The 26,036-nt window shown below is 37.2% G+C and overlaps 1 protein-coding gene across 1 annotated transcript; it reads left to right on the top strand.

The window, feature by feature from the left end:
• Positions 1-5,366, top strand: LOC120346189 (centrosomal protein of 162 kDa-like). The gene has a single exon (XM_039415866.2). The coding sequence runs from the start codon at positions 1,556-1,558 to the stop codon at positions 4,685-4,687; it is 3,132 nt and encodes a 1,043-aa protein (XP_039271800.2). The 5' UTR covers positions 1-1,555; the 3' UTR covers positions 4,688-5,366.
• Positions 5,367-26,036: the final 20,670 nt, after the last annotated feature.

Raw genomic sequence — 26,036 nt, 5'->3', positions numbered from 1 at the left:
CCTGATTTGGCTTTTTTTGATCGCTGGGATCTGGCAACCCTGCATACGAGGTAGGTTCCGGTACCGGTCAAAGCATATATATAATATGGTACCGGTACGTCAAGAGTTAGCCGAGACAGTCCCGGATTAAATGCCCCGGTCATTGCAGTATTGCTTTTTTGTTTGTTGATGGAGGCTGTCCATTTATCACTGTTCCGCGACATACGGTAGCGGTAGGTACACCTCACTGGTGCTGCATGTAATAGCTCCATTTTACTTTAATGATAATATTTTTCGTAGTCCAGGCCAATTTCTGTATTTGTTGTGATTGCTGTACTAGTACATTGTTAAACGTTAAATTGACGTCTTAAACATATGCCGGTAATACTTATGAAATAAAAATATCGGGTAGATAGTAGATACATATATACCGTAGTTCTCTCGCTCCCTGGTACCGTACTGGGCTATTCCAAGTGATACAATCAATCAATCGTTTATTTTGTCATCACAAAAAAACACGTTCAAACATAAAGTTTTATTTCAGGAGAAGAGAATATTTTATCCTTTTTTATGACTCTAATACGAGCATGTTCAGGACAATTCCAGAAATTTTGCACGTTGTTGGATGCAATATATTTTCACATTTTCAGCTACATGTTTTGTTTCATTGTCTAATCAGTTGATTTATTGAATATGTAAAAAATTGCACAAAAGTTACACCCAAGACTTACCTAATAGATAAAAAAAATATAGCGTGACACTACAGGGCGGCAAATCCACCATGCACTAACAGTACGTTGTGTTATGCTGTAAATTTTCGCGATGGTACAGTGCAGCAGTGGGAGCCCATAATATTTTCTGGTGCAGTAGCTGAACTACCCCTCTATGTGTTGCTCAAGTTACTTAATGTAACACTCTAAATCCTTGCCAATAATGTGCATATTGTATGTGACACTACAGGACTTGACACCACAGAACATTTTGGAATAGCGGCCTCTATCATCTCTTAAAAATCTGGTAATAAATCGTTAAATGGGTGAAGAAATGCCCTACAGCACTGCAAACATTCAAACTTTATTAACTTAAATCCAGTGCGTCAATTCCATATGAAATAACTGTACCACACAATCAAACACTTTGTGCCAGGAATCATCACAAAATATGCCAATTATACCAAAATTTCTACATTCCAGGACATTTCATATAAACCATCAAAAGCCTGGGTGAAATTTTATATTGTTCCATGAAATGATTGCAGTCCAATAAATTTCCAATGTCTTTTGATATCAAAAATAAAAAAAATTACTTTCACTACACTTTTTAAAAAATTGATGGAATTCAACTTTTGCTTGGAATGGCCCTACTGTATACTATTAACACAGTAACAGAAAACATCACATGATGCAATGACAATTCGATCTGTTCTGAAATACTTTATTGGAATAGATTTTTTATTTTTAATCGCATCTAAAAGCTTTTTTCGAACATACCTTTAGAGTATCAAAATTAGTCAGCTTGAATGTGGCTTTCATCATGTTTGTTTGAATATTATTGACTTTCTATTAATGGGAAAATCATGTCTGACAATTATGATGACAGTAAACTGGGTGATCCATTTAACTCATCAAAACATCTTCTTGATAATGTTTCCTTCATGACAACATTGTCACCGATGCCATCTCAAAACACCTCTTTGAAGCCTGATGTCAGTACTCAAGGTTCACAAGATGTCAAATTTTTTGATAGAATCCGTAGCAACCTTCATTCAAGGATAACGGAGGAACATGAAAAGAGTAATATTTCTACACTAACTGCTCTTGAGGACCATTTACATGATTATCTAAAAGAAACTGGAAGCACAGCAACCTCCTCCATGCCTGCTACAACTGGGATAGGTACTGGTGGAGTCATGTATGGTTTTGACCTATCACCAGTACATTCCCACGAAAAGAAATTTGCTGCTAATGTTTCGAATACCCTGCAAGAGAACGAGACAGTTGAAATATCAACGCGAGAATCATTTAAAAAACATTTCGAGTCAGGAGCTGCTCTGAATTTCATGCAGGCGAAAGTTGCATCTCAAAAACAGCTTAGATCAGAAAAAAGCAAAATAAATGAAGACACTGAAACAGTGATGAGCCAGGTTTTTTCATCTCAAGATGTTACATCTTCTGTCAATGAAATAGGAAACAAAACTAATGAAACTGAACACGTTACTTCAATGATTGTAGAAGGTAAATCTAAGAAACAAGTTGGTAAGAAACCATCAGTGGCATCAACAAAAAAGCCTAGAAGTGGCACATCAAGATTGCAGCAAGGAAATGTTGCCAACTACACAGACCACAGCAGGTTCCCAAGAACAAATCACAAGCAAACTGTAAAATCCGCAAGCGCAACTAGTGTAAAATTTACCCCTACAAAATTAAGCAAAGCATCTCCGGTTATTATGACTCCAAAGTCTCCCAAAACACGAAAAACAACTGTGAAGGTTTCTCCAAAAATAAAGTCCACTTCCAAGGGTCAAATATCAAAAAGGCAAACCAGCACTAAGAATAATATAAAAGAGACTCGGTCAGATACATCAGTCAGTAAATTAATTTGCGATTCAACGGCACTTAGTGATGCTAACTTGAGCTTCACCGATATACCTGCAACATCATCGGTATCACGATCTCCAAATTATATGAAAATACCTTTGAAAGAATCTGCTGCAAATACTAGCTCATTGGATGAGATCGATCATACAAGATTGCACATGGAAGGAAAATTGGATTCGGTTACTTCTGAAAGAGACAAACAGATATTACAAAATAAAATGCTTGTTCAAGACATTGACAATTTGAAGAAAGACAATTTTGTGCTGAAATCAAAAATTACTCAGTTAATGACTAACCAGCAAAGCAAAAAAATAGAGTCAACTGATGCTAATAAAGAAAATTCATCTAAAGATGAAATTGTCAGATTAAAAGAGGAAATATTGGAACAAGATCAATTAATAACAGGTTACCAGCATGAAAATGAAAAGATCTATGCTGAGTTAAAAGAAGTTAAGCGTACTAACAAAGATGTGGAAAATGCTATGTTCAACGAAAATTCAAAACTTAAATCAGAAATCGAAGATTTGAAGGAAGCTTTGGAAAGACATGCAAGGTTGGCAGATGAGAAGGAGAAAGTTGGTTCGTCTCCGAACTTTCCTGATATTAGATCGAATGATGATGACTCGACACTCAAGAAAAGAATATTGAGTTTGGAACATCAAATACGCATGGAAGAAGGCATGAGGTTGAAAGCGGAGTCAATGGGAAAACGTCTCGCAAAGGATCGGGATGAATTAGAGAAACAATTACGTATCAATGAATGCAAATCTGAGGAGATTTGCCAAAATCTCAAAACTGAGCATAGAATAGAGCTTGGAAAAGTAAAATCCGAACTTGCTGATGCAAGGAGATCATTGGCCAGTAAAGCTGAAAAAATTTCAAATGCTAATCACTCAATCATCCCTCCACCAGAGTCTGTATTGGTTCATTTCCAGTCTCGAGTAAAAAAGTTAGAAGCAGATTTAGAAAATCGTGATGAAATTGCAAACAAAGCAGTTCAACAGGTACGGGACGACTATAATAATGTCAGAATGAAGTATGAAAAACACATTGAATCTTTGGAGAAGCAAATTGAAAGTTTTCGAGAAAGCAGAGGAAAAGTGACCAGAGACAAGAACACAATGAATATGAAAGAATTGCAGAAACAATTATCGGATTCAATATCAAAGCTTCGTGAAGAAAAAGAAGCCAGAGAAATTGAGAGAAATGTGTTGATGGATAACATACAGAAATTGAAACAGAAAACCTCTACACCTGTCAAAAACAAAGTAGTCTCAAGCAGTGAATTTATTGAGCTGAAGAATGCTTGTGAAGCAAAAAATAGAGAAATAGAAAGGTTAACATCTCTTCTCCATAAAACATTTGATAATGGACGACTTGGTTTTCACAAAAATGAAAAAGATGTAAAATTTAAAAAATCTTCATACAATCCTGATGTATTTGAAGCAGATGGTTATGCTGGATTACTGCAACAGAACAGTGAATTAAAAGCTCATCTCGAGAAGCAGTCATTGGAGTTGAAACACAGCAAAGTTAGCAATGAAGCTTTACTTTGTCGATTGGAACAAGTTACTAAAACCATGCAGACTCAACATGAGAAAGAGATATCTCAACGGCAAAATCCATCTTCTTCACAGAATGCTGAAAAAACTGTGTTGATGGAACAAAAAATAAATCAGTCACAAAATGAATTGGACAAATGTCACAAAAAGATATTGATGCTAGAAAGTCAAGTTAAAGAATCGTCTGTGTCAAGGGTGCGAGAGCAAGCCCTTCAGGTTCAATTGCAACAACTACTTACCAAACTTCACGAGTCAAATTCTCTTACTTCTTCTGCATCGGCACGTAAAATTATAGCTTTAGAAAACAAATTAAGTGTTGCCGGTGAAGAACTTAGAATAAAAAAAGAAATGTTGAAGGAGACCCTGATTTCTAATTCGTCCTCATTTGCACAAAATGAAATAAGTAAACTTCAGGAACAGTTGAACACTAAGAATAAAGAACTTACAAGGTTTCGACTTGAACTCGATTCCATTTTACTGGTCTTACGTGAAATTCAATCGCAAGGTGTCAAAATACCACTACCTCAATATTTACAATCCATTATCTAAATTTACATTGACTTATTCAGTATAACACTCTGATAACATTTTTTTTACTCGAAATTCATTTTATTTATCAATTCATTGTTGCTGATATCGGTATAAATTAGATATAGATATGTATGTTAGCATTTTTTCTCAATTCAGAGTCGTCTGATGAACATTTTTAGGAATTGATATTTTTTTAACTTACAGTCCTGATATATATTTGTATTTTAATATTTGTACGCTAACACTTTATATCCACTGTATAGTAGATAATCTAGGTACTCGTTAAGTTCGTGTCTATGGTAATTATTGCAACAATTCATGAATGATTTATATCCGAGAACTTGTCAGATCTGATCTGCTATACCAGGAAATATAGTTTACAAAAAATTCCAGAAGATGAACTTGTATTCAAAACGCTGATTGCTGACATTTACTTAACTGTTGAATGGCTGTCAGCCTATCACATTGTTATTAGCTATTAGATAAGTATAGTTAGTTATGACAATTGTTGTGAGTAATGACAAAGAACGTTATTAAACTCTTTTTTGAAAATGAAAAACATAAATAAATACCGGTACTGCAATACATTAATAATATTGTATATGGTACATTGTTTATACTTGAATAGGTCCTGGTCGTTTTAAACATTAATATGTCGAAACGGATATTATAGTCCGGTAAATAACTGGCGTTTTTGGGCTCGACCTTAGTTTTCAGACATGAATTTTTTTTTATTCTGATTATTCATTTTGGGGTATTTCCACGTTGCATCCGTGAGCGTTGTTTAATAGTGTTTTCGTTAAATCTGATGCAAAATTTACGCATAATGAAACGAATATATTGCACGAGGCAACTGCACAGGAAAAATTTGGAACAAAATGTATTTAAGCAAGCACTAAGATGTAAAACTACATTTAATGGTTTCGTAGTATGAGTTTATTTTGACTACCTAATCAGCATAACTGGCAATAAAATTACGAATAAAAACAAATAAATGAAAACTGATTATGAAGTCAGGGGAGCAAACGAACGGAAAAGAAACACTTACAAAACCTTGAATAAGATTTAAAACTCACAGAATATATAATGGAAGGTATTGCCAAGAAAAAGGTTACTTCTATCCATTATATCACATGAAAAAACCAAAACCTCTGATATTGGTATATTATATTAGCGGTGTGGCACATTTCGGTAGCCCCGCAGTACGTCCGCCCTTGCCATTCGGAGGGACTGCGTTGGGATTTCAAAGGATAGGATACGGTCCGTCATTAGCCGGCCCGTAACGCCCTAATCTGGATCGAATGCGCGCGACGAAATTCGCTGTTGTTGAGCCAGACCCATGTTATCTGTAAAAGGACCGGACAAACAAATTGAAATATGGAGCACAATTTATTGCGATAATGTAATGTGTTAAATATGATCTTACCCACTTAATCATTCAGTGGTTTCTTCTGCGAGCGGACGGTGTTAGATCTCAAGTAATGGATCGTCGCAGATCTCGAGTCTCTAGTACAGCGTTTCCCAACCTTTTTTGGTCGTGGACTATTTTCTCACCGGCGAAACCCTTTGCGGACTCAAGGTGCGTTTATTGCAACCGTATACTCTGTGTAAACAGGCAATAAAACCGAACACAACAGAATTTAGGATGTATTCCTATTTTAACTTAATTGTGTTCATGATAATTCGCGGTTGCGTCGAATTACGACAAGATGAAAGCATTACTTCTCTAAAATACAATGGCAATCTGTGAACATAATAATGTGAGAATATATTGCCCGATTATACTTAGATTAATACCTATTTTTTGCGATCTTGCGAATTTGTTATCGCAGTTAGAAAAATCCTACTATCTGCTATAAATTTTTAGAAAGTACAACTTGATTAAGTACTTATTAAAATATATATTCAAAGTATATCAGTAAATCAAAAATACATATTCATCGCCATGGTATATAATTAATTTCATTGTGACCATGTTAATCTGACAATTGCACATGCATACTATTGCACCTATGTAATTTTTTTGTGTTTTACGGATATTTGAACCCATACTAACCCTAACCCATGGGTTTTAGCACCCGCATATAAATTGAACCCGCGGATATACTCTGATTAAGCACAAACGACCTATTGCATCACCTGTTACCAAATTTTCGAATAGTAAAGTGCTATTCTAATAGTTGAATATTCGAATATATGTCCAGATATACTCAGTAACCAGTAATTATTGACTCGATTAATGTTATGTTACTAAACTTGTTTTTTATGTAAATTCTAACGTAAATCGCAACGTGGCTGAACTTCTGGCTCGTTGCGGACTCATTCAAACGCTCCGCGGACTCATTTGAGACCGCGGACTCGGGTTGGGAAACACTGCTCTAGTACGTTGATTTCCAACCAGTGTGCCGCGAAGGGATTTCATTTTCTATTTTTCACTTATCGATCTCGATCGGTAAGTATGTTGATAGGTATTTGTTTGTTACTTATCGATCTCGATCGGTAAGTCCTGCGTGTAACTTTTGTGCAGTTTTGTCATAGCAACTGATTGGACAATGATACAACACATGTTGCTGATAATGTAGAAATATATAGCAAATCACAGCTTGCAAAATTGTTGTAAGTCTCCCGTCACTTGGAATAGCCTATAACCTGTAAAAGCTTGACGGGGTGTGATCTTAAAATGCACCCTGCTTGCTACACAAATGCAAAGCGCAACAATGCACCAACATTTCCTAGTTTAAACGCTATTTCACTATACAGCAATATTAGTCGGTGTTCAGACAATCCTCTCCAAATTATCCCTGTCTCATACAACTGGGATATGCGAGTTGAAATCTACAGGCCCACAATAAGCAACTTTAAACGCAGGAGAATTGTAACGTGTCGTAAAACTATCAAGCACTTGCTCATTCACTAGTTAAGAGAGGGAGGCGAGAATCGCTGTATTGCTATGTCACAGGTATTATATGTTCTGATCCGATTTGTTCCGATAAAATGCTAAATGGAGGCGTAAAATGACCAGGGACAATAATGTCTTCTTCAAAACTAAGAAGAGCTATTATGGGAGCCGCAGGGGCGGATCATGCCCCTTTGGTGCCCTATGCACTTGAAGACTTTGGTTTACACAACTTCATCGCCCCCCGGCATTGCAACAAAAAATTTGAAAGTATGAAACGAATATATTACAGACCAAAGAAGGAGACAAATCATAGATTATAGTGTTTTTTAATGAGATGGATGAGCTTGGTGTTCTTCAGCGAGTTTTTTATTATATCTAAAATTACCTCGTTTACTGCTGGGAAGGCGATTTAGTTGTTTTAATAGGAAAAGCAGCACGGCTGAAAACCCCCTTTTCACCATATCAGAGGCCGGAAATGAAAGAATCCAGGGTTCTCCCATCTCAAAAACCGCCGTGTACTCTTGCATTTAACTCCCTAAATTCACCCCATTTCACATTAAAATAATGATAACAAAATTAATTTTCCAAAACTTATAATAAGGATTTTCGTACATCTCATTCATTCCTACAGCCTGATGACCTTCACCAAAATACCTGATATATAACGGTCTTCGGTAAAATTCATCCCCGATTCTTCATCCTACCACGTCATTCAGTCTGATCATCAGTCAATAGAATTAATCAGCCATTTGTTTTGGATTCGTGGACTCGGATGCCCCAGGGGCCGGCAAATTTTACGTCGCTCGCGGGACAAAATTTAGGGTTGCTATTCTTTTGCAGATCACATATATTTTTTGAAAGTTAAAAACGGAACATTGTGCGAAAACTGCAACAATTCGTGAACTCAACTCAGTCGTCTTATTACTTATCGATCTTAATTTTATAAACGTAACAATGCCCCCTTTCGCATCCACTCAGACACATTCTTCACTCAGACAGACTTTCAGGCGTGGTCGTGAACAATGAACATTTTCGGAAATTCAAATAAAATAAGTCAATGATCACCTTGTCCTCCTAGGAGTTTCAGTTTTATTACAGTAATCAAAAATTAGTGTAGAAATAGCTGTGATAGACTATAGGCTAAAATTCTTTACCGGTACTTTTAAAAAACAGATCGTTGAATGGTATGAATTAGAATGATAGTTTGAAACAAATACTTCATTTTATGGGCAACAACTCGCGAAACCACTCTTAAAATAAGCACCGAAAATTTTAGAATGGTAAAGTATGGGAAACATTTTCCGGGTTCAAAGGTCGGGGAAAGGTCCATTCAGTGAAGCGTCCCGGGCCAGATTACTACAGATTTCCCGACCACAGGGATACGCAAACTACCGTACCTTGATGCGAAGACGAGTCGAGCAATCCTTTCGCGTGTGACATCGCCCACGTGATTCAAACCTACGAAAGCACGCATATTACAGTAATCAAGTGCACGATGCGCCGAGCAAAAACAGGTTCCGCGAAATCGCCCCCTTCGACTTTTCGCCCCCCTCTGTATCATTTTCGCCCACCGGGGGGGCGATATCGCCCACTTTGGGAATCACTGCTGTAAACCACATAAGTATATTATACATCAAAAACAATACTAAAAATTCATCAGAAACAACACTAAAACACAGCGAACATTTTTATGTCTTTTAACAATTTTTAATTGACAATTGATAAAGTTTGCTCAAATCCCAATAGCCAAACGTAACACATCCTGTACATTACGTTATAAACCACACGAAAGTTACAAGTTGAAATAAAAACAAAACTAACAAAAAGCTAGCTTAAGAGCACATGTGAATAAAACTGCTGGAGCACAGTTGAGAAATTACTGTTGAAATTTACTGGGTAAGCATCAATAAGCTTTTGACGACACTGCCAATATCCGAGACATTTGGTTGTAGCGGTACACCATTAGGGAAAACCTATGCAATTTTACCCTATATCTATCCTCTTTTCTTCAACGCAGTTGCAAAATTATCAACAATTGCGTAAAATAAAGTGATATGAAATTTATCTCTGGCATTCAAATATAAATCTGCTGCATCTCCATCATTGAGCAAATTATTTCTGATACGTTTACGAGTTGTTTACCTGGTAGCATTTTTTGCAGCTGCTTTACAGCGTTCAAATTCATCTCGTGGAATTTTACATAATATAACATTAAGATCTGCACGTGTTTGTTTTAAATTAGTCTGTGAAAATTTACTCTAAAACGATAACATGTATTATTTGCATCTATTCTAGCATCTTCGTTTCATTACTTGTTTTTTCCTGTCCCAGTATATTCATGTGCTTCTATAAGTTTGAGAATTTTTTTTGAAATTGTCCACCATCTAGTATCAGTGAGGGATTTCAGCAAAATTCAATTTTTAAACCAAAAAAACTCTTCCATATTAAAACTCTCCCGACTTTGCCGAACACTATAGATCTCTGAAAAGCAATCGCGTAAATTTTGATGATGCCGTCAGTATAACTTCTGAGTGAAAACAAACCCCATTGGGCCCAAAGAAATTTTTGAAAAATAGATAGCCTGGTTCCAGCGGGAATAACAATCTTTAACCAACAATCAATTGATCCCATCGTTATGAGAGAAAACAGATTTTTTCAAAACAAAACATTAAAAAACAGCAGGGAGAAAACCACGAAAAACGAGAACATTAATTAAACAAGAGAGCTACGCCCAAATATATGGACACGTCTGTTCGCAGTACAGTACGGTTTACCGTACCGTCAGATCACAGTTTACAAATATATTCACACCAAGCGAAGCAGTACAGTAGGACACAAAATGGCGTCCGATGTCTCAAGAACGTTTAATGACGTCATAGCAAACAAAAACAAATCTCACAGAGCTAACAGAAATATTTAAAATGAATAAAAGTAATAGCCTTCTGGGGGAAAATTTTTATCTCCAACCACGGAAAATTTCAAAGCAATTGGTCCAATATTCGAAGAGAAAAGCGGTTTTTTAATATTTCCACTAGGTGTGTTATTCTGTGTCAAACAACAAGAACAACATAATATTGAAACGATCGTTATGTCCACTACGTGTCCAACAAAACGATCCTTAGGTCCATTTCGTGTCCAATAAGTAATTTTCAGTGTTTACTACTGATTGATGGCCAAGCTATGATTATTTCACATGATTTTGGAGATAGTCGAAAACCTACATTCATTCATAGAGAAGCTTAACTATACCCTAATGAACTATCTAGTGTGCAGTCGATGTCACCCAGCTCACAAAGAACGGCTGTTACAGTCTAACTCTGATCCCTAGTGTTATGACATTGAGAATACATATTTTCAGTAGAGATACTGTCAACAAAATCAAAAATTATTCTCGAATATTTGTCTTGATCTTGACGGTGCAGGCCGAGAGATTTCAAATTGTCACACTGAAGAATCTGATAATATAACTTCAGTGTGACTTCTACGCGAACTGACCAACACACTGTAAGCGAGGTCTGGCACGAGCTTCCCTTCGGTAATTTTTTGGGTATCTTTGAATTGTTGGGAGTATTCAAATATAAAACAGTAAAGTTAGCCCTAAACTACCAACGGGTGGAAACACTGTTATTTCCTAGTTGATCACGTTGAAAACATACGCAGGAAAGAGAAAAAAATGAAGCAAATTTTCGAAGACGATTGTGGAAGCTGGGGACGAACCAATTATACCACCGCTTTGTAATTACTTTAAAATGACGAGGTTAAATATCTTTATAATAAAGGTTGGTAGATTTTGCATGAGGTCGTGTCACTGAAAATATTTTATTGAGTCACAGCATAAAACAAATGAAATATGGACAGGGACGTGCCAAACTTTTCTGCTGCCCGGGGCGAGTTTCTGACAATGCTGTCCCTTCTCCTTGACTCCATAAATAATTCGGGGGCTAGACAGATTATAGATGTTGTTATACATAAGAATAAATAAATTGAAAGTACAATAAGATAGAAACGTCTGTTTTATTGAATAAATATTCAAACTAAGCAATAGAATCACATGCATAAGATCGAACTCATTTACTAATAAAAAGCAAGTCACTTATTATATAGTCACCTGTTTCCATGTTCAATCGCTATTTGCTGGTAATAAACGTCTGAAAGACGGCCTCCTTCGCCTCGTCCTTCATGAATTTCTTTTAGATGCTAATCAAAGATAAACTTGACAGGCGCAAATTTGACATATAAGAAATGTTTTTTTTATATATTTAAACTTTGAAAAAGATCGTACGCAACTAGCAATTGAGTAGCGGTATATGCAATGAATAAAGTTGGAAAACATGCAATGAAGAAAACATGCAATAAAGCAAGAAAATCTTTAGAATTTTTCGAAAAATTTCTCTTTTCACTTTGGAAAAGCGGCTTAACGGTAGACGTTTTAGCAGTCGCACAGACAAATTTTCTGACATGGTTTTAACATTGCCTCGTTTTCGCATGCTATTCGTTAGTTTTTGGTTAATTTCGGAACGCATCAAATAACTCAATGATTAGGTGACAGCATATTCACACCCGTAAACTGCACCCCGGACATTTGCACCCACCGACATTTGCACTCATAGACGTTCGCACCCATGTACATTTGCAGTTTGCACCGGCCGGATATTTGCACCCACGTACATTTGCCCCCGTTGATATTTGCATCCGCGGACATTTCATTACTAATCATAACATTAGGATGTCCCTATATCGACAAAAATGGCAATAGAACCTCTTTTGCTCCAAAGACTGGTATCAATGGTTGTAAATGTTTACGGGTGCAAGTGTCCATAGATGCGAATATCCGTGGGGGCAAATGTTCATGAGTGCAAATGTGCGCGGGTTCAATTGGAAGTGGATGCAAATGTACGCGGGTACAGATGGACTTAGTACAAATGTTTGCTTGGTTCAAAAGTACATAGGTGCAAATGTCCGTTGGGTTCAAAAGTCTGTAGGCGCAAATGTACGTAGGTACAAATGTCCATGGGTCCAAATATTCATGGGTTCAAATGTTCATGGGTACAAATCTTTGGGTGCAACTGTCCGTGGGTATAAAAGTAGGCAGATGCAATAGTCCTGGGTGCAAAGATAATGGAACCCTGTGAATATACTGTCTTCTCAAATATTTTAATTGCAGTAATCTAAAATTAGTCTGAAATAAAAGTTTTTTTTTAAATTTACTACATTCAAACAGATATATATCTCAAAAAAAGGTGAGCATGCGAGCGCTTTTTGTGGCAGGCCATGCTGATAAAGCCAACCGAAGAAAGAGTGGCAGAGAACGCATAGTTCCCCATGTATCTTGAATAAGTCAAAAAAATATTAATACCAAGCTGAGAAGAAATCAGAACTCGTCGGCTTTCGATTCTCGTAATGGAACATACAGAAAATGGATAACGAACCAACGTTCGCGAATGGAGATCGGACAAAATCTCTGATAACAAGGACCTAAAGCCTGCGAAATGTACAGAAAATAGCGAGCAAACAAACTTTAAGGCGGGAGACCGGACAAGTGAGATCCCGAAATATGTACACCAGGATGGCGCACAACCAGAGCATAGTATGTGTACCAGGTTGGGGTTCAGTTTTGCGCCATCTTGGTGCACATACTTTGGGAGAGCTCGGTTAAGATCCTACAAATTTGCCAAATTTGCTCGGTTAAGATCCTGCCAAATTTTATATAAGTTAGCACTGTTAGGTTAAATAGCTTAAGCTAGACTCCTAACATTGCTTGAAAATAACTAGGTTTCTAATAATCCAGACTGTGAAGGCTGCATTTAACTGCAGTACAACATATCGGGTATTATATATTAGGAAATAAACCTAGGGTCCACAAAGCTTATTGGGTATAAGTCCTTGAAATAAAACATATTTATTCTCAGGATCTGGAAGGCCAAAATCATACCGCTCCGGATGTATTGGATTTAGAATCATCAGTGGAAAACTTGGTCGCAAATCCGCAACATTCGAGAGTTCTGGCGCCAAACAATTCTTTTTTGGTGAAACAAGTGGTTGCAGACCGATTACTTGAGTTTGGCCTTATTTCCTAACAGTCTATGATTTACCAAAATTGTGATTCTACTTGTAATTAACGAACGATCGTCAAATGAGGGAGAGAGAGAGAGTTTATTTCACAAACAATGTCAACACTGTGATAAATTTGAAGCAACAAAAAAAGAAAATAATTCAGTCATAACTGGTTAGCATTATTTGTGTGGGTTCGGATGCAAGACCGGTCACGGAGGATCCTGCAAACTATATATAGGAAATCAGTCAAATAAAGCATCAGCGATGAAATATAGATAAAAACATAAGTTAAATGTATAGAAATAAAATGTGTATGTATGAGTCAGCAATTTTATTCTAAAGTTAATAATACAAATTATGGTGTTATTAGGTCACATGTAGCTTTGAGTGTGGACAGGTCCAGAGAATCAGAACAATTATTAGGATTAGTTTTTACAATTATTTATATAATAGTACCGGGCTCGAATACACGAAGAGGAAAAAAATAACCAGGCAATCGGATTATCACAGATTCAACAATAGTTAAAAGAATTGAAAGTATCTTTAACAATGACTTTTTAGGCTGAACAATAATAATCATCACATTGATTACAGAGCAGTAATTGGTGTCAAATAAAAAAAAACTTTCAATATACATACACACCAGTTTGAAAAGGCTAATCATCTTCAATGCGGTTTTTATATAAAGCAGTTAATTTCATAGTATTATAATAGTGTTCGGCACATTTTACCATAAAGGCAGCAAAACAAGATGGACTTCACGTCGCGTGAGGTCCAAGACTTGGGGGTTCAAACATTCCGAAAACCTGGCAATGTGACCACCTTGATTTTAAAATATTATATTTTTTCTACATTCCACAACACATGTCTATTATATTTCTAATCAAATCCTAACACAAAGCCGATTTGAATGCCTAATCACGACTGATCGTTGGTCAGACAAATTCTGTGACCTCAACCATTTTCATCCAACATCTCAGGACTGGCAAGACACGAAACCGGCCAAACACAAATATCAAGATGCACTATTCACCAAATCTCCAAGCGAGTCACTTTGCAGACCAATCAAACTTTATCGCTAACTTGTAATGCAGCATCACTGTTTGCCACATTACAGCACATGCGTTTCATGCTTCTTTGGGTCTATCACCATTGTCTCTTGTTTTCCTTGCCCAGTTTGCACTGCTGACTGAATAAATAGACATTGAGAACACAGAGAAGTGATATGCTAAGACCATAAAGCTGGGTGAACCTAACTAAGGTTACAGAAACATTTATGTCAGATGAGATAATCCTGAAAAAATACCTAAAAGCACTGCTCTAAATACAATAGTGGAAATGAATTGAGCCTATTTGTCCTGTTTTAGTCTGCCGTATTGGATAGATCAAAGGTTCTTAATCGTAGAGCCCGTGAACAGGTTGACTATTATAAATCTAAATAAATAATTATTCATTGGAAACTATAGATAATGCCATATTTGAAATGTCGCCTTGTTGCCATATTTCGACGCTACTGTTGTCGAATATTTATTAATGCTGTTATTGCTTCTTTGGACAGTTTCCCCTATTTCGGTTTCTCCGACGTATGGAGCACTTTGAGAACCTATGAAATAGATAGTATTACACTTTTGAGAGATAGTATCAAGAAAACCATATATTGAAGTATATAGATAAATTGGATCCTGACACGAGGAATTTAAAACTACTAGCATCTTAGCATACAGTCGGTAATTCAAATACAGAAAAAAATGATGAAAATATTCCAAAATACAAATTATTTAGACAGGAAAGCTTGAATAAATTCACGGTTTATTACAGTCTTTGAAACAAATAAGCAGAAACATGTTGCGTAAATTTTTCAAATTGGTTGAACATATAATATAATTTTCATAAACTATGCCTGAATTGTTTTACTGAATTATTTTTGCTGGGCTCAACGGATCTACTTTTTTTTAAACATCTAGCGGATGAAGACAAATGTTTCTTCTAAGAAACCATTTACTTTTATGTTTTCTATTGCCTCCAGTTTAAAAAAAATTGCACCCTGCACTGTAAATTATTCGCTGAACTGATTGTCACTGAACAGCATAAACAATATTTCATGTCTGAAGACCTATGTGTCTATTTGCACATACAGTGACACATACATAAATAAAAATCCATCCAATTGAAAAAAGGTACACCCTGTAGTATGCGAACCAACGGACACCGGAACGTAGTATGTGTACCAGGATAGAATTAGGCCATAATTCCCGTAGTATTTGCATCTCATGGCGTACCCCTAACATGGTACACATACTACGTTCCTGTGTCCACCATCTTGGTTTGCATTAGCATACTACAGGAGTACCAAAAAATGTACAATAAGGTCTATACCAGGGGTGGGCAACCTTTTTCGGCTCGCGTGCCAAAGTCGGCTAAATTTAACGACAAAATTCTCTCGCGTGCCAAACAAAATTAAAAACGATGCTTTGTTACTTTCAAAGCAAAAATACACAATAATAAACCTCCTAAACATGTACACACAGATTCACTATTCGGGAAAATATCCGAAATAGATTCGATTACTTTTCCTATTCAATATCAGGGAGACTTCTGCTGCTGCATTACCGCTGATGGAAATTTTACATTGGGTTTATATTTTGTAATATTCAAAGGAATACACGGACTACTGGTTTCATTTTTCAGGCTACTTCCATTACGAGACCTAATAAAGTTCATAACTGAGAACAGAGATCCACAAGATATTATGTAGATGAAAACATGGAGAGTTATGCAGTTGCAAAGTTTTTAAGACACTAAAATTTTCGGAAATGACATCCCAATCACGCAATAGTTAGTTTTCTGCACTCCTCTCTTGTATTCCCTTCTCTAATCGCTAATATTTCTTTTGAAATCAATTTATAACAGTAAGTTAGCAAATAACTCTAACCAACATGTGCTGTAGAACTTCATAAATGAAGAAAAACCCTGGGGCTCCGTACGGAGCACTTTGAGAACCTATGCTCTAGAGCAGTGGTGTGCAAACTGCGGCCCGCGGGCCAAATGCGGCCCGCAAAGAAGAATTGTGCGGCCCGCGGAGAAATGCCAATTTTGAAGTATGTGCCCGCAAAACGAGCTTTGAGTTTTATTAATCTGGAACGTGTGAGCAAATCAACCCCTTGCGTCGCGGAACCCATTCAAGTAGCCGGGTGCCACTATCATATAAGTAAAGCTAGCAGGCAATATCTTGTTGAAAAATACACAATGTTATAAACGCGTGTTTATTCTATCTTCTAAAGACTCTATTTACGAAATGCTCGGGATACGAAAAATCCAACTTACAAAAATTATTTTTGCAATAACACTGCTTCTACTATAACGTGAGATTTCCTACATACGAAAAACAAAAAACGCGTGTAGTGATATTTGTTTATTTTAATGCAGAGCTTGAATCAGGGATGTCCGATTCGAATATAGTTTTACGTGTCTGTAAGAATACCAAATTCCTAGAGCTACCGTAAACGTTTTGATTTGGAACCCTCTACTAATATTGATTATCGATCTCGATCGGTGCCTTAATAATTAGTGATGGGACACGCAGTGTCGCTATTGAGTCAGAGCGAAGAAATTGAACCCGCGGTTTCTGTTTTGGGGGATCCCCTAACGGAACATGCGGAAGATCGATAAGTCGGCGGTCTCTGATCGCTATCTCGTTTCATTTTTTGTCGAGATAGTTTGTGCGGCATCGGCAATAAATCTGAAAGAAAATTATGTTTGTAAATTGTAATTGTTTCCATCCTTTCACTTCGATAGTGTCCAGACATAAGGTCAAATTTTCATCTCTTGCAGTTTAGAGCTTATAAAATAGCTCCTAAATATTTTTTAGTATCTATCGCGGCGTGATAATATCGTTCAGTTTAAGTTGGCGGTATTAATTAATAATCAAAAATAAATTCAAAACAGCCTAAATGAAATATTTAAATCAGCGCCGACTCGAAAAATAAAAGAAGATGTCCGGTCTTAATTCTCTTTTGTTGGTAGATGAGAATTTGGGAATCAGATTCACTCATTTGGCAATGACGATGATCGCGTGATTACACATTTGCGTTTTTCCTGAATCAACGAATGGTGTCGAGAGCTACATAAAAATCGAAGTCCGCAGTAGCTGCCCTGCCACACGTCAATCAACCATCTTCCATCCCACTTGCCCGTTTGTTTCCCCGCGGGTACGTACAATAAGTCTCACTCAGTTTCAGTTGAGAAGACGATGATACGCATAACAGTCAAAACTAAAAAAATGAAATAATAAAAACAAATAAAAAAGGCAAAATAAAAAGAGTAAATATTAATTTTGATATTCATGTGCGTGTGCTCATTTTTGTACATTACGTTCTCTTTCAAATTTCTACTTTTAACGCCTCGTTTCACCTCCTCCGACCCCCGTTTTCCCACTCTCCACGGTCTTCGCTTAGCCTAGTAAATTTTATGTCCGGGTTTTGTGGGAGCTTGGAACGGATTAATCCATTTTTATCCATGCGTCCGTACTTACGGAATTTTCTATCTACGAAGAGGCTTGGAACAAATTAATTTCGTTTAAATTACGGAAACTCATTCGCAAGTAGTAAATTCTTTTAAGGCACACATGGGAAAATAAAATAAGAAAGAAATACAAATTAAAAACTACAAATTTTTCGTAAGTAGACTTTCTTGGTGCGGCCCGCGGCTTCACCCAGTTACTTGTATTTGGCCCATCTGTAAAAAAGGTTGCACACTAGTGCTCTAGAGAAATTCTCTCTATATATAGTTAACTATTGCATAATTTTGATTCTTATTTTGATATTGTTTTGGGTTATCGTTATAAACAGGTTCGGTACCATTATTTTTGTTAAAAATATTTAACCACGTGCCGCTCACAAGTAGACCTACTGATAGCAAATTTTAGCCTAGTCTATCGCAGCTTTTTTGATACTAATTTTGGATTATTGCAACGAAACTAAAGCCTCCTCGAAGATATAATGACACTTAGGTCATTTAATTTACAACTCATTTTGGGGAAACACAATCGAAAACTGAAAATACCACGCCGTTTACAACCATGCTTGAATATTTGTCTGAGCGAAAGAAATGCAAGTGCAGTTTTAGGTATTCTGTGGCGTCTGCAGCTGCCACAAAACCATGGCGGTATTTCCATACCGTGGTCGCTACGGCCAAACCTATGGCGACTGACTTTTTAGCTGCCACAAACCAATGACAGGCTGCAGGGTTGCCAGATCCCAGCGATCAAAAAAAGCCAAATCAAGACCTAAAAAAGCCAACAATTTAACCAAGTACAAATGCCCCATAATTAGTCAGATTTGAAGCCCTTGGCACGATAATGATGTTGATCAGCAGTGGCGGCGCGTGGTCATTTTGACAACCGGGGCAAGCTACTGCGGGACCAAGTCACCCCCATCTACGGGGACAGGATGAGCGCTGTAAGTTCTCCCATCATTTTATGAGTATAAAAACCATTCCATCGGTAACAACCAATCGGCAAAAGCGACAATTTTTAACGATAAGAAAGTGTCTTTAAAACCGGTCCAAGTCAATGGATTAATCAATATAGACATAGTTTATTTTGAAACCTCTTTCAAAAGGAAAGGCAATATTTACCCATATAAATACAATGACATATTAACAGAAACTTCGGGAAAGCAGACAAAACCTAAAATAAGGTTTAAAACGTTACTATGAAGAAAGGAAAGCTAATGCAAAGATAAGGACATGCGTCACTCACTCATAGATATATATGCTGCTAGACTTCTACTACTTGAACATATATGCAACACGCCGCGGTTTCTTGGAAGCAAAATGCTCAATAACGCGCTGATTAAAGTCATGCATCCCAGAAATAACGTCTCTGTGAATGGATAAAACAGCCAAGGAATTTAATCTATCTTGCTTCATTGTGTTTCTGAGATACGTTTTAATACGCTTCAGCGTGCTGAATGTTCGCTCTGCGTCGGCGGAAGAAATAGGCGTCGTCAAAATGATGTCCAGAAATTTTGCAGACGCCGCAAAGGTAGTTACTAGAGTGTTGTCTATGAGGAACCCATAGAGCGCGCAAGTTGATGTGATGTATAAAAAAGTTTGATTGGTGTATATACATCGCAATTCATTTTCCAATTTACCCACGTTTATCATGGGGTAAAATTTGGAGACAGTAGCCAACAAATGGATGGGAAATTGACGTGCAAATTTTGAAAAATTTTTGGGGTTCATCAAAGAGAACGCGGCAAGGTGTTCAGTGCGCAGACGATCGCCTATTTGATTCACCAGAATTTCACAGCATTCCATTGCAGACAAAATCAAACGCTGCGTTGTTTGCCCGCGGCGTAAAGAAGCACTCCATGTGTCGTCGTATTTTATTGTTTCCCGGATACGAGATACAGCATCGCAGAAGTCTGAAATACACGACTGCACAGACGCTCCATCCATTAGCCTTGACTGCAATGCGCCGTATAATACATCCACGTGATAGAATATTGTGGAGAAAAAAGCGAGAAAAAATGAAAACTCACCATCTTCTAGCAGACGCTTTAGACCTGCCGCCTCCCTCACAGAGCGTTCGTCCCAAACCGGAGAGCTCTGAATGCCATTGAAACACTCAATGAGCTCAGACCTAATTTCGGACACGCCCTGCACCACGCGTGATTGGAAGTTCCAACGTGTTGGTGCACAAGCTGGGAGACGGCGGCTACATATTTGGCGAAGCAGGTCAGAGCGCTTCGGCGAAACGGAAAAAAATGAAGAAAACCCCGAAACATTTGCAAAAAATATACGGACGATAGGGGTATCAAGACACATATTTTTAATAACGAGGTTAAATTGGTGTGCATAACAATGTAAAAAATGCGCATGAGGAAAATCTTCTTTTATATAAACTTGAACACCATGTTTCGACCCACTCATGACTGCCGCGCCGTCATAAGTTTGAGCTATCAATTTTGACTTCGCGTTGTAAGGCTGTAACACTTCTTTCAGTACAGCCGATATCCCGCAAGCCGTGCGATCAACGATTGGTACAAAGCTGTGAAATCTCTCGGTAGGTTTACCATCTTTCACAAACCGAAAAATCACAGCCAGTTGGGAAACGCACGTGATGTCAGTTGTTTCGTCAGACTGAATCGAAAGGAACTGGCAATTCTCAATTTCCAGAGCCAAATGTTGTAAATAAATTTTATACATTGAGTCGAGCAAATCATTTTGGATATCCTTAGATGTCCCTTTCGAAACAGTTGCGGTATCAAGATGATCTCTCAATACTGTATCTAGGGATGCGGTGTATTCCACCATATCCAAAAATACCCCTCTATTAGAAGAGCCAGCCCGTCCATCGTGCCCACGGAGGGACAGCTCGTGACAACCAATGAACTTTAAAACATCTATCAATCGACCGAGAACATGGCGGTTTTTCTCGACGTTTTGGTTGTGCCGACGAATAGAAACCGCGCGTCCTTCATCCAACTGTGCTGCAATATTAACATTTCCGAATGTTCGGTATTTTACTGCATTGTCCAGATGTTCCTCATAGAAGATTGATGATCCCTGGCACGCTCGGAAAGATGTTTAAAATCTCTAAAACCAAATTTACACCAACGTGAGTCACGGGCGGTAGCAAAAAGTAGGCAATAAAAACAAAAAAGTGCGTTTTTGTCCTCGCTGTAACACAACCATTCGTGTTTTTTATACCAAGTTTCTGCGCAGAATGTACGCCGACGCTTTCCTCCGTCATGGGATTGTTCCAGTGAACAATTTTTTGGTTGATAAGGCCCAAGACGTTGTACCTCTAATTTTTGTTCCAGCGGCAGCTGCGAAAACGGAGTGCGAAGTAGTGCATCAACCTTATTCATTATGAGGTCTAAGGCTAAGAAATGCGAAGCCGGAAAGAAGTGAGGAGCTCAAAAGGAATGTGGAAAATAGAAAGCAAATGGACTAAAGGTCTCTAACTGATTCAAATAGCGAAACAAGCGACAAAAACGAAGGCGGGGAAACTATCAAATCTTCAAGCAACCAACGAACGAGAAGGAATGCGTGAATATGTCAACACGTTGTTGTGAGAAACGTAGGCATTGTGTCGTCATAATTTCGGGGCTAGCCCCGATGATTTAGTCAAAGAAACAGAAAACAAACGAGACAAACGCGGCGAGTGGAAGATAAAAGAGAGAATACGATATACAATGAGCAACCGGGGCAAAATCGGCGTCGCCCCACCATGTCGGGAGAATATGGCTAGTGTAGACAGTCTGTGCAACCGATATTGAGGTATTTTTCGAATATTTTTTATTATACCGAAAAAACAACATGTATAGCCATCAGTTCATTAGTGAGCCACACAAATGTCTTTTTCCCTTATTGAAAGTTGTATTTTCGGTTGCTATCGTGTTGATTTCCACTTCAGCGGTATGAAGGGTTTAAAAGTAAAAAGGATTAATTAAATGTCAGCACCAGAATCTTTATTCTACACAATACAGTCAAGCTGACACTGTGACATCTATAGGAAAAGTTAAAAAAAATAAAAATAAATATCAAGCGGACAGCATTATTTTACAATGTATTATATACAATACACCATACAGGGTGCCGCTCCAGAATGTGATATACCTTGAAAATTTCTCCCTATTTCGTACTTTACTATTAAATAACTTTTCATTTCTCAAATTTTGAAACAATCAATTTTTTATTAAAAAATTATCTAATCACGTGCCGCTTGCAGGCAGACAGAGGGACTGACTACTGATAATGTGATAGCTAATTTTAGCGTAGTTAATCACATGGTTCGTGGGACTAAATTTTGATTACTGCAACTATACCAAAGCTCCACATATCCTAAGTCATAAGGAAAATTTATTTTTTGGAAACAGAACTAAAAACTGACAAATAACACGCAAAACTAGAAAACCTGCTTGAACATCTGTCTGAGCGGCTGCAGAAACTGCAATTATTTCTTATTGGTTATGGTTAAGCGTTAAAGTAATAAACAAGGAAATCGATGCTCGGGGAAATCCAAAATGTTAAGTAGCTAAGCAATAGACTATTGTTACACACTAAATATTGTATTTCATGTAATTTTAATGATAGACACTAAAGTAGACTCAAAAAAGCCAAAAAAACGCCAAAAAGCCAAACGGAAATTCTGACGCCAAACGCGTTTGAAAAAAGCAAAAAATGGCAAATTTGGCGTTAAAAAAGCCAATATGGCAACCCTGACGAGCTGCCGTTACCGCGGCAGCAAATTAAAAACCAATGGCAGGTAAAATTTTGCTGCCGTAACCACGGCAGTTGGGACGTAAAGACAGGGCTGTCCCTTATGGTGACAAATATTGGGTAAGTTGGAACGTTTTTTCTATGTAGACAGTTTCGATGGATTTGGGGTTAGGGTTAGGGTAGATATAATTCCACATGATCAATTTGAATCTGGTACAATAATTTGTGAATATACCGTTAATACTGATTACTAAATACTGAATAGCGCTATAAAACCATGGCAAGAGCTGCCGCGGTAGGTTCGTGGCAAGAGCTGCCATGAAGTGGTAAGAACTGCGCGTCAAGAAATGTCTGATAGTGATAGGACCATTGAGGTGTATATAACTAGAGTGCGCATTGGCGGCGCTAGACGTTTGCGATTTTGTGCCGAATTGAAGGTCGCGGCGGCCATCTTGGTACGCGCGACTTTCTGCTTGCGGATGCAGTGAGTGGGTTGGAATCGCCGTTTCGATGGTGCAAAATGTAAGATAATTTGAGGAAATTCATCGTTCTGCGCGTTGAAATGGATTTTCACGCTATTGTTGTTGGTTCAGCCATTAACTTGGAAAAGAATAACACGAAACGTGTATGCATAGAGGTTGAAGAATCAAGTTTTGGAAACCAGGTGGGTACGGTGCTGTATTTGGTCTAGCTTGTGAAATTTATGTGTGATCGGTAGAGATAATGGTTGTTATACCATGGAACCACGTTCTGTCCATTAAGTCGGCTGAAATGAACGACTTTGCAAGATTATTGAAATACCGTACCTAATAGACTATATCTCAATACTACAATAGCTAATGATGCTTTGCTAACTGGGTTTTGCTCGATTCTGATGGGTCTATACCAGGGTGGTCCAAGCCCAGGCCCGCAGGCTACATGTGGCCCATGTCGCATTTGGAGAGAAATCAAAAAATCGCATTTTGTGTTGTTTCGACATAAAATTAACCAAAATATCTTTTAACATATTGTTGCATCACTAATGTCACTGAATTGACTAGTGTTAGCTTGCCGAAGCAACTAGTGAAGTTAAACGAGCAAAGTTTTTGGCACTATTGTGGCCTGCGGAGCTGCCAATCTTGGACCACCCTGATACCATGTCAGTCTAGGTTTGAAAAAGCCCAAATTGGAAACTGTTGAATAACTGTTACCAGAAATACAACATTCATCCATGTGAAAGCAAAATACCAGTAAGCCATTTTACCTCCAACTTTAATATCTTAACTACTAGGTGAAAGTGTGAAGTGAATCAAGTCATTTGTTGCCTACTCCTGATACCATGTCAGTCTAGGTTTGAATAAGCCCAAATTGGAAACTGTTGAATAACTGTTACCAGAAATACAACATTCATCCATGTGAAAGCAAAATACCAGTAAGCCATTTTACCTCCAACTTTAATATCTTAACTACTAGGTGAAAGTGTGAAGTGCCTACTCCTGAAGTGTCTCCAGTTTCTTCAATTAACCAGCTTTTCTACTAGTTTCAATACACAGCACAAAGCACATTCATTTCATTTCTGCATTGTTTATAATTTGTAATGCAATTAAAACTTAAAAAAAGTTTGCAAGCTCTTGTTCTATTTGAGATACACCGGGTTTTCTTAGAGTAGACAATTTTAAGTCTGAAATCTAAAGTACTGTCCTAGAGAATCAATCATGGGGGGGTATTATAGAATCTTGAACCGCCAAATTGAACCGATGTTTTAAATTCAATAATACGGAATATTCTAAATTAAGGTCCTGTTTAATAGTGAAATCTAGCAAAAACAGAATTGAATAGATATTCAGTTAAGTAATACGTAAGATACCGAACTTGATTGATTTTTGGTTTAAAGGTCTATTTTTGTCATGCTGCCAGTTGTGCAGTGTGACAGCTGAAATGCTCAAAATTGAAATTTATATGGACGTGTAATAAGAGAAATAAGCAAAGATGGCATACTAAAAACATGCGAAATTGAAATATATAGGGACGTGTAAAAAGAGAAATAAGCAAATATGGCATACTAAAAACATGCGAAATTGAAACTCATGGGGACGTTGAAAAAGAGAAATAAGCAAATATGGCATACTAAAAATATGCAAAATTAAAACTCATGGGGACGTGTAAAAAAAGAAATAGGCAAATATGCAAATTTGAAATTTATAGGGACATGTAAAAAGGGAAATAAACAAAAATGGCATACTAAAAATATGCGAAATTGAAACTCATGGGGACGTGTAAAAAGAGAAATAGGCAAATATGGCATACTAAAAATATGCAAAATTGAAATTTATAGAGACGTGTAAAAAGGGAAATAAGCAAAAATGGCATACTAAAAATATGCAAAATTGAAATAAGCAAATATGGCATACTAAAAATATGCGAAATTGAAATTTACAGGGACATGTAAATAGAGGAATAAGCAAATACTAAAAATATGCGAAATTGAAATTTATAGGGACGTGTAAAAAGAGAAATAAGCAAATATGGCGAAATTGAAACTCATGGGGACGTGTAAAAAAAGAAATAGGCAAATATGGCATACTAAAAATATGCAAAATTAAAACTGATGGGGACGTGTAAAAAGAGAAATAGGCAAATATGGCATTTAAAAAATATGCAAAATTGAAATTTACAGGGATGTGTAAATAGAAGAATAAGCAAATACTAAAAATATGCGAATTTGAAATTTATAGGGACGTGTAAAACGGGAAATAAGCAAAAACGGCATACTAAAAATATGCGAAATTGAAATTTATAGGTACGTGTAAGAAGAGAAATAAGCGAATATGGCATACTAAGCTAAGTAAACCCAGGCTCTGCTGAAATTTTGGAATTTAAGTGCCAAATTTGACATGGGAGGATATAAGCTAGATTAAATGTATGCCTTACAAATAGGTAGGAATTAGCAGAATAAAAGTTAAAATTAAGGGCAAATGCTTTCAATTCAGGAAGGTATTTTTATGTGGGTGGGCCCATCAAGGATTCGCTTAAAAATCGCAGGACTGCAGCCTAGAAGTTCTTCACTTCTAGCGGTGATTAAATTTTTTTCTTGTATTGATTTTATAACACTGTTGTTTTGAAGTATTATTTACAGTCGCTCTGACTTTAGCTTGGGGACTTTCAGCTTTTTTCCGACAGTCTCCAGTTGTTCTGTTTTTATTTCCA

Source organism: Styela clava, chromosome 8 (assembly GCF_964204865.1).
Source record: "Styela clava chromosome 8, kaStyClav1.hap1.2, whole genome shotgun sequence".
Taxonomy (NCBI): Eukaryota; Metazoa; Chordata; class Ascidiacea; order Stolidobranchia; family Styelidae; genus Styela; species Styela clava.
This window is presented reverse-complemented; position numbering and strand designations above follow the sequence as displayed.

Excerpts from the sequence above, each read along its gene's own strand:
- LOC120346189 (XM_039415866.2), top strand. The coding sequence starts at position 1,556 with ATGTCTGACAATTATGATGACAGTAAACTGGGTGATCCATTTAACTCA.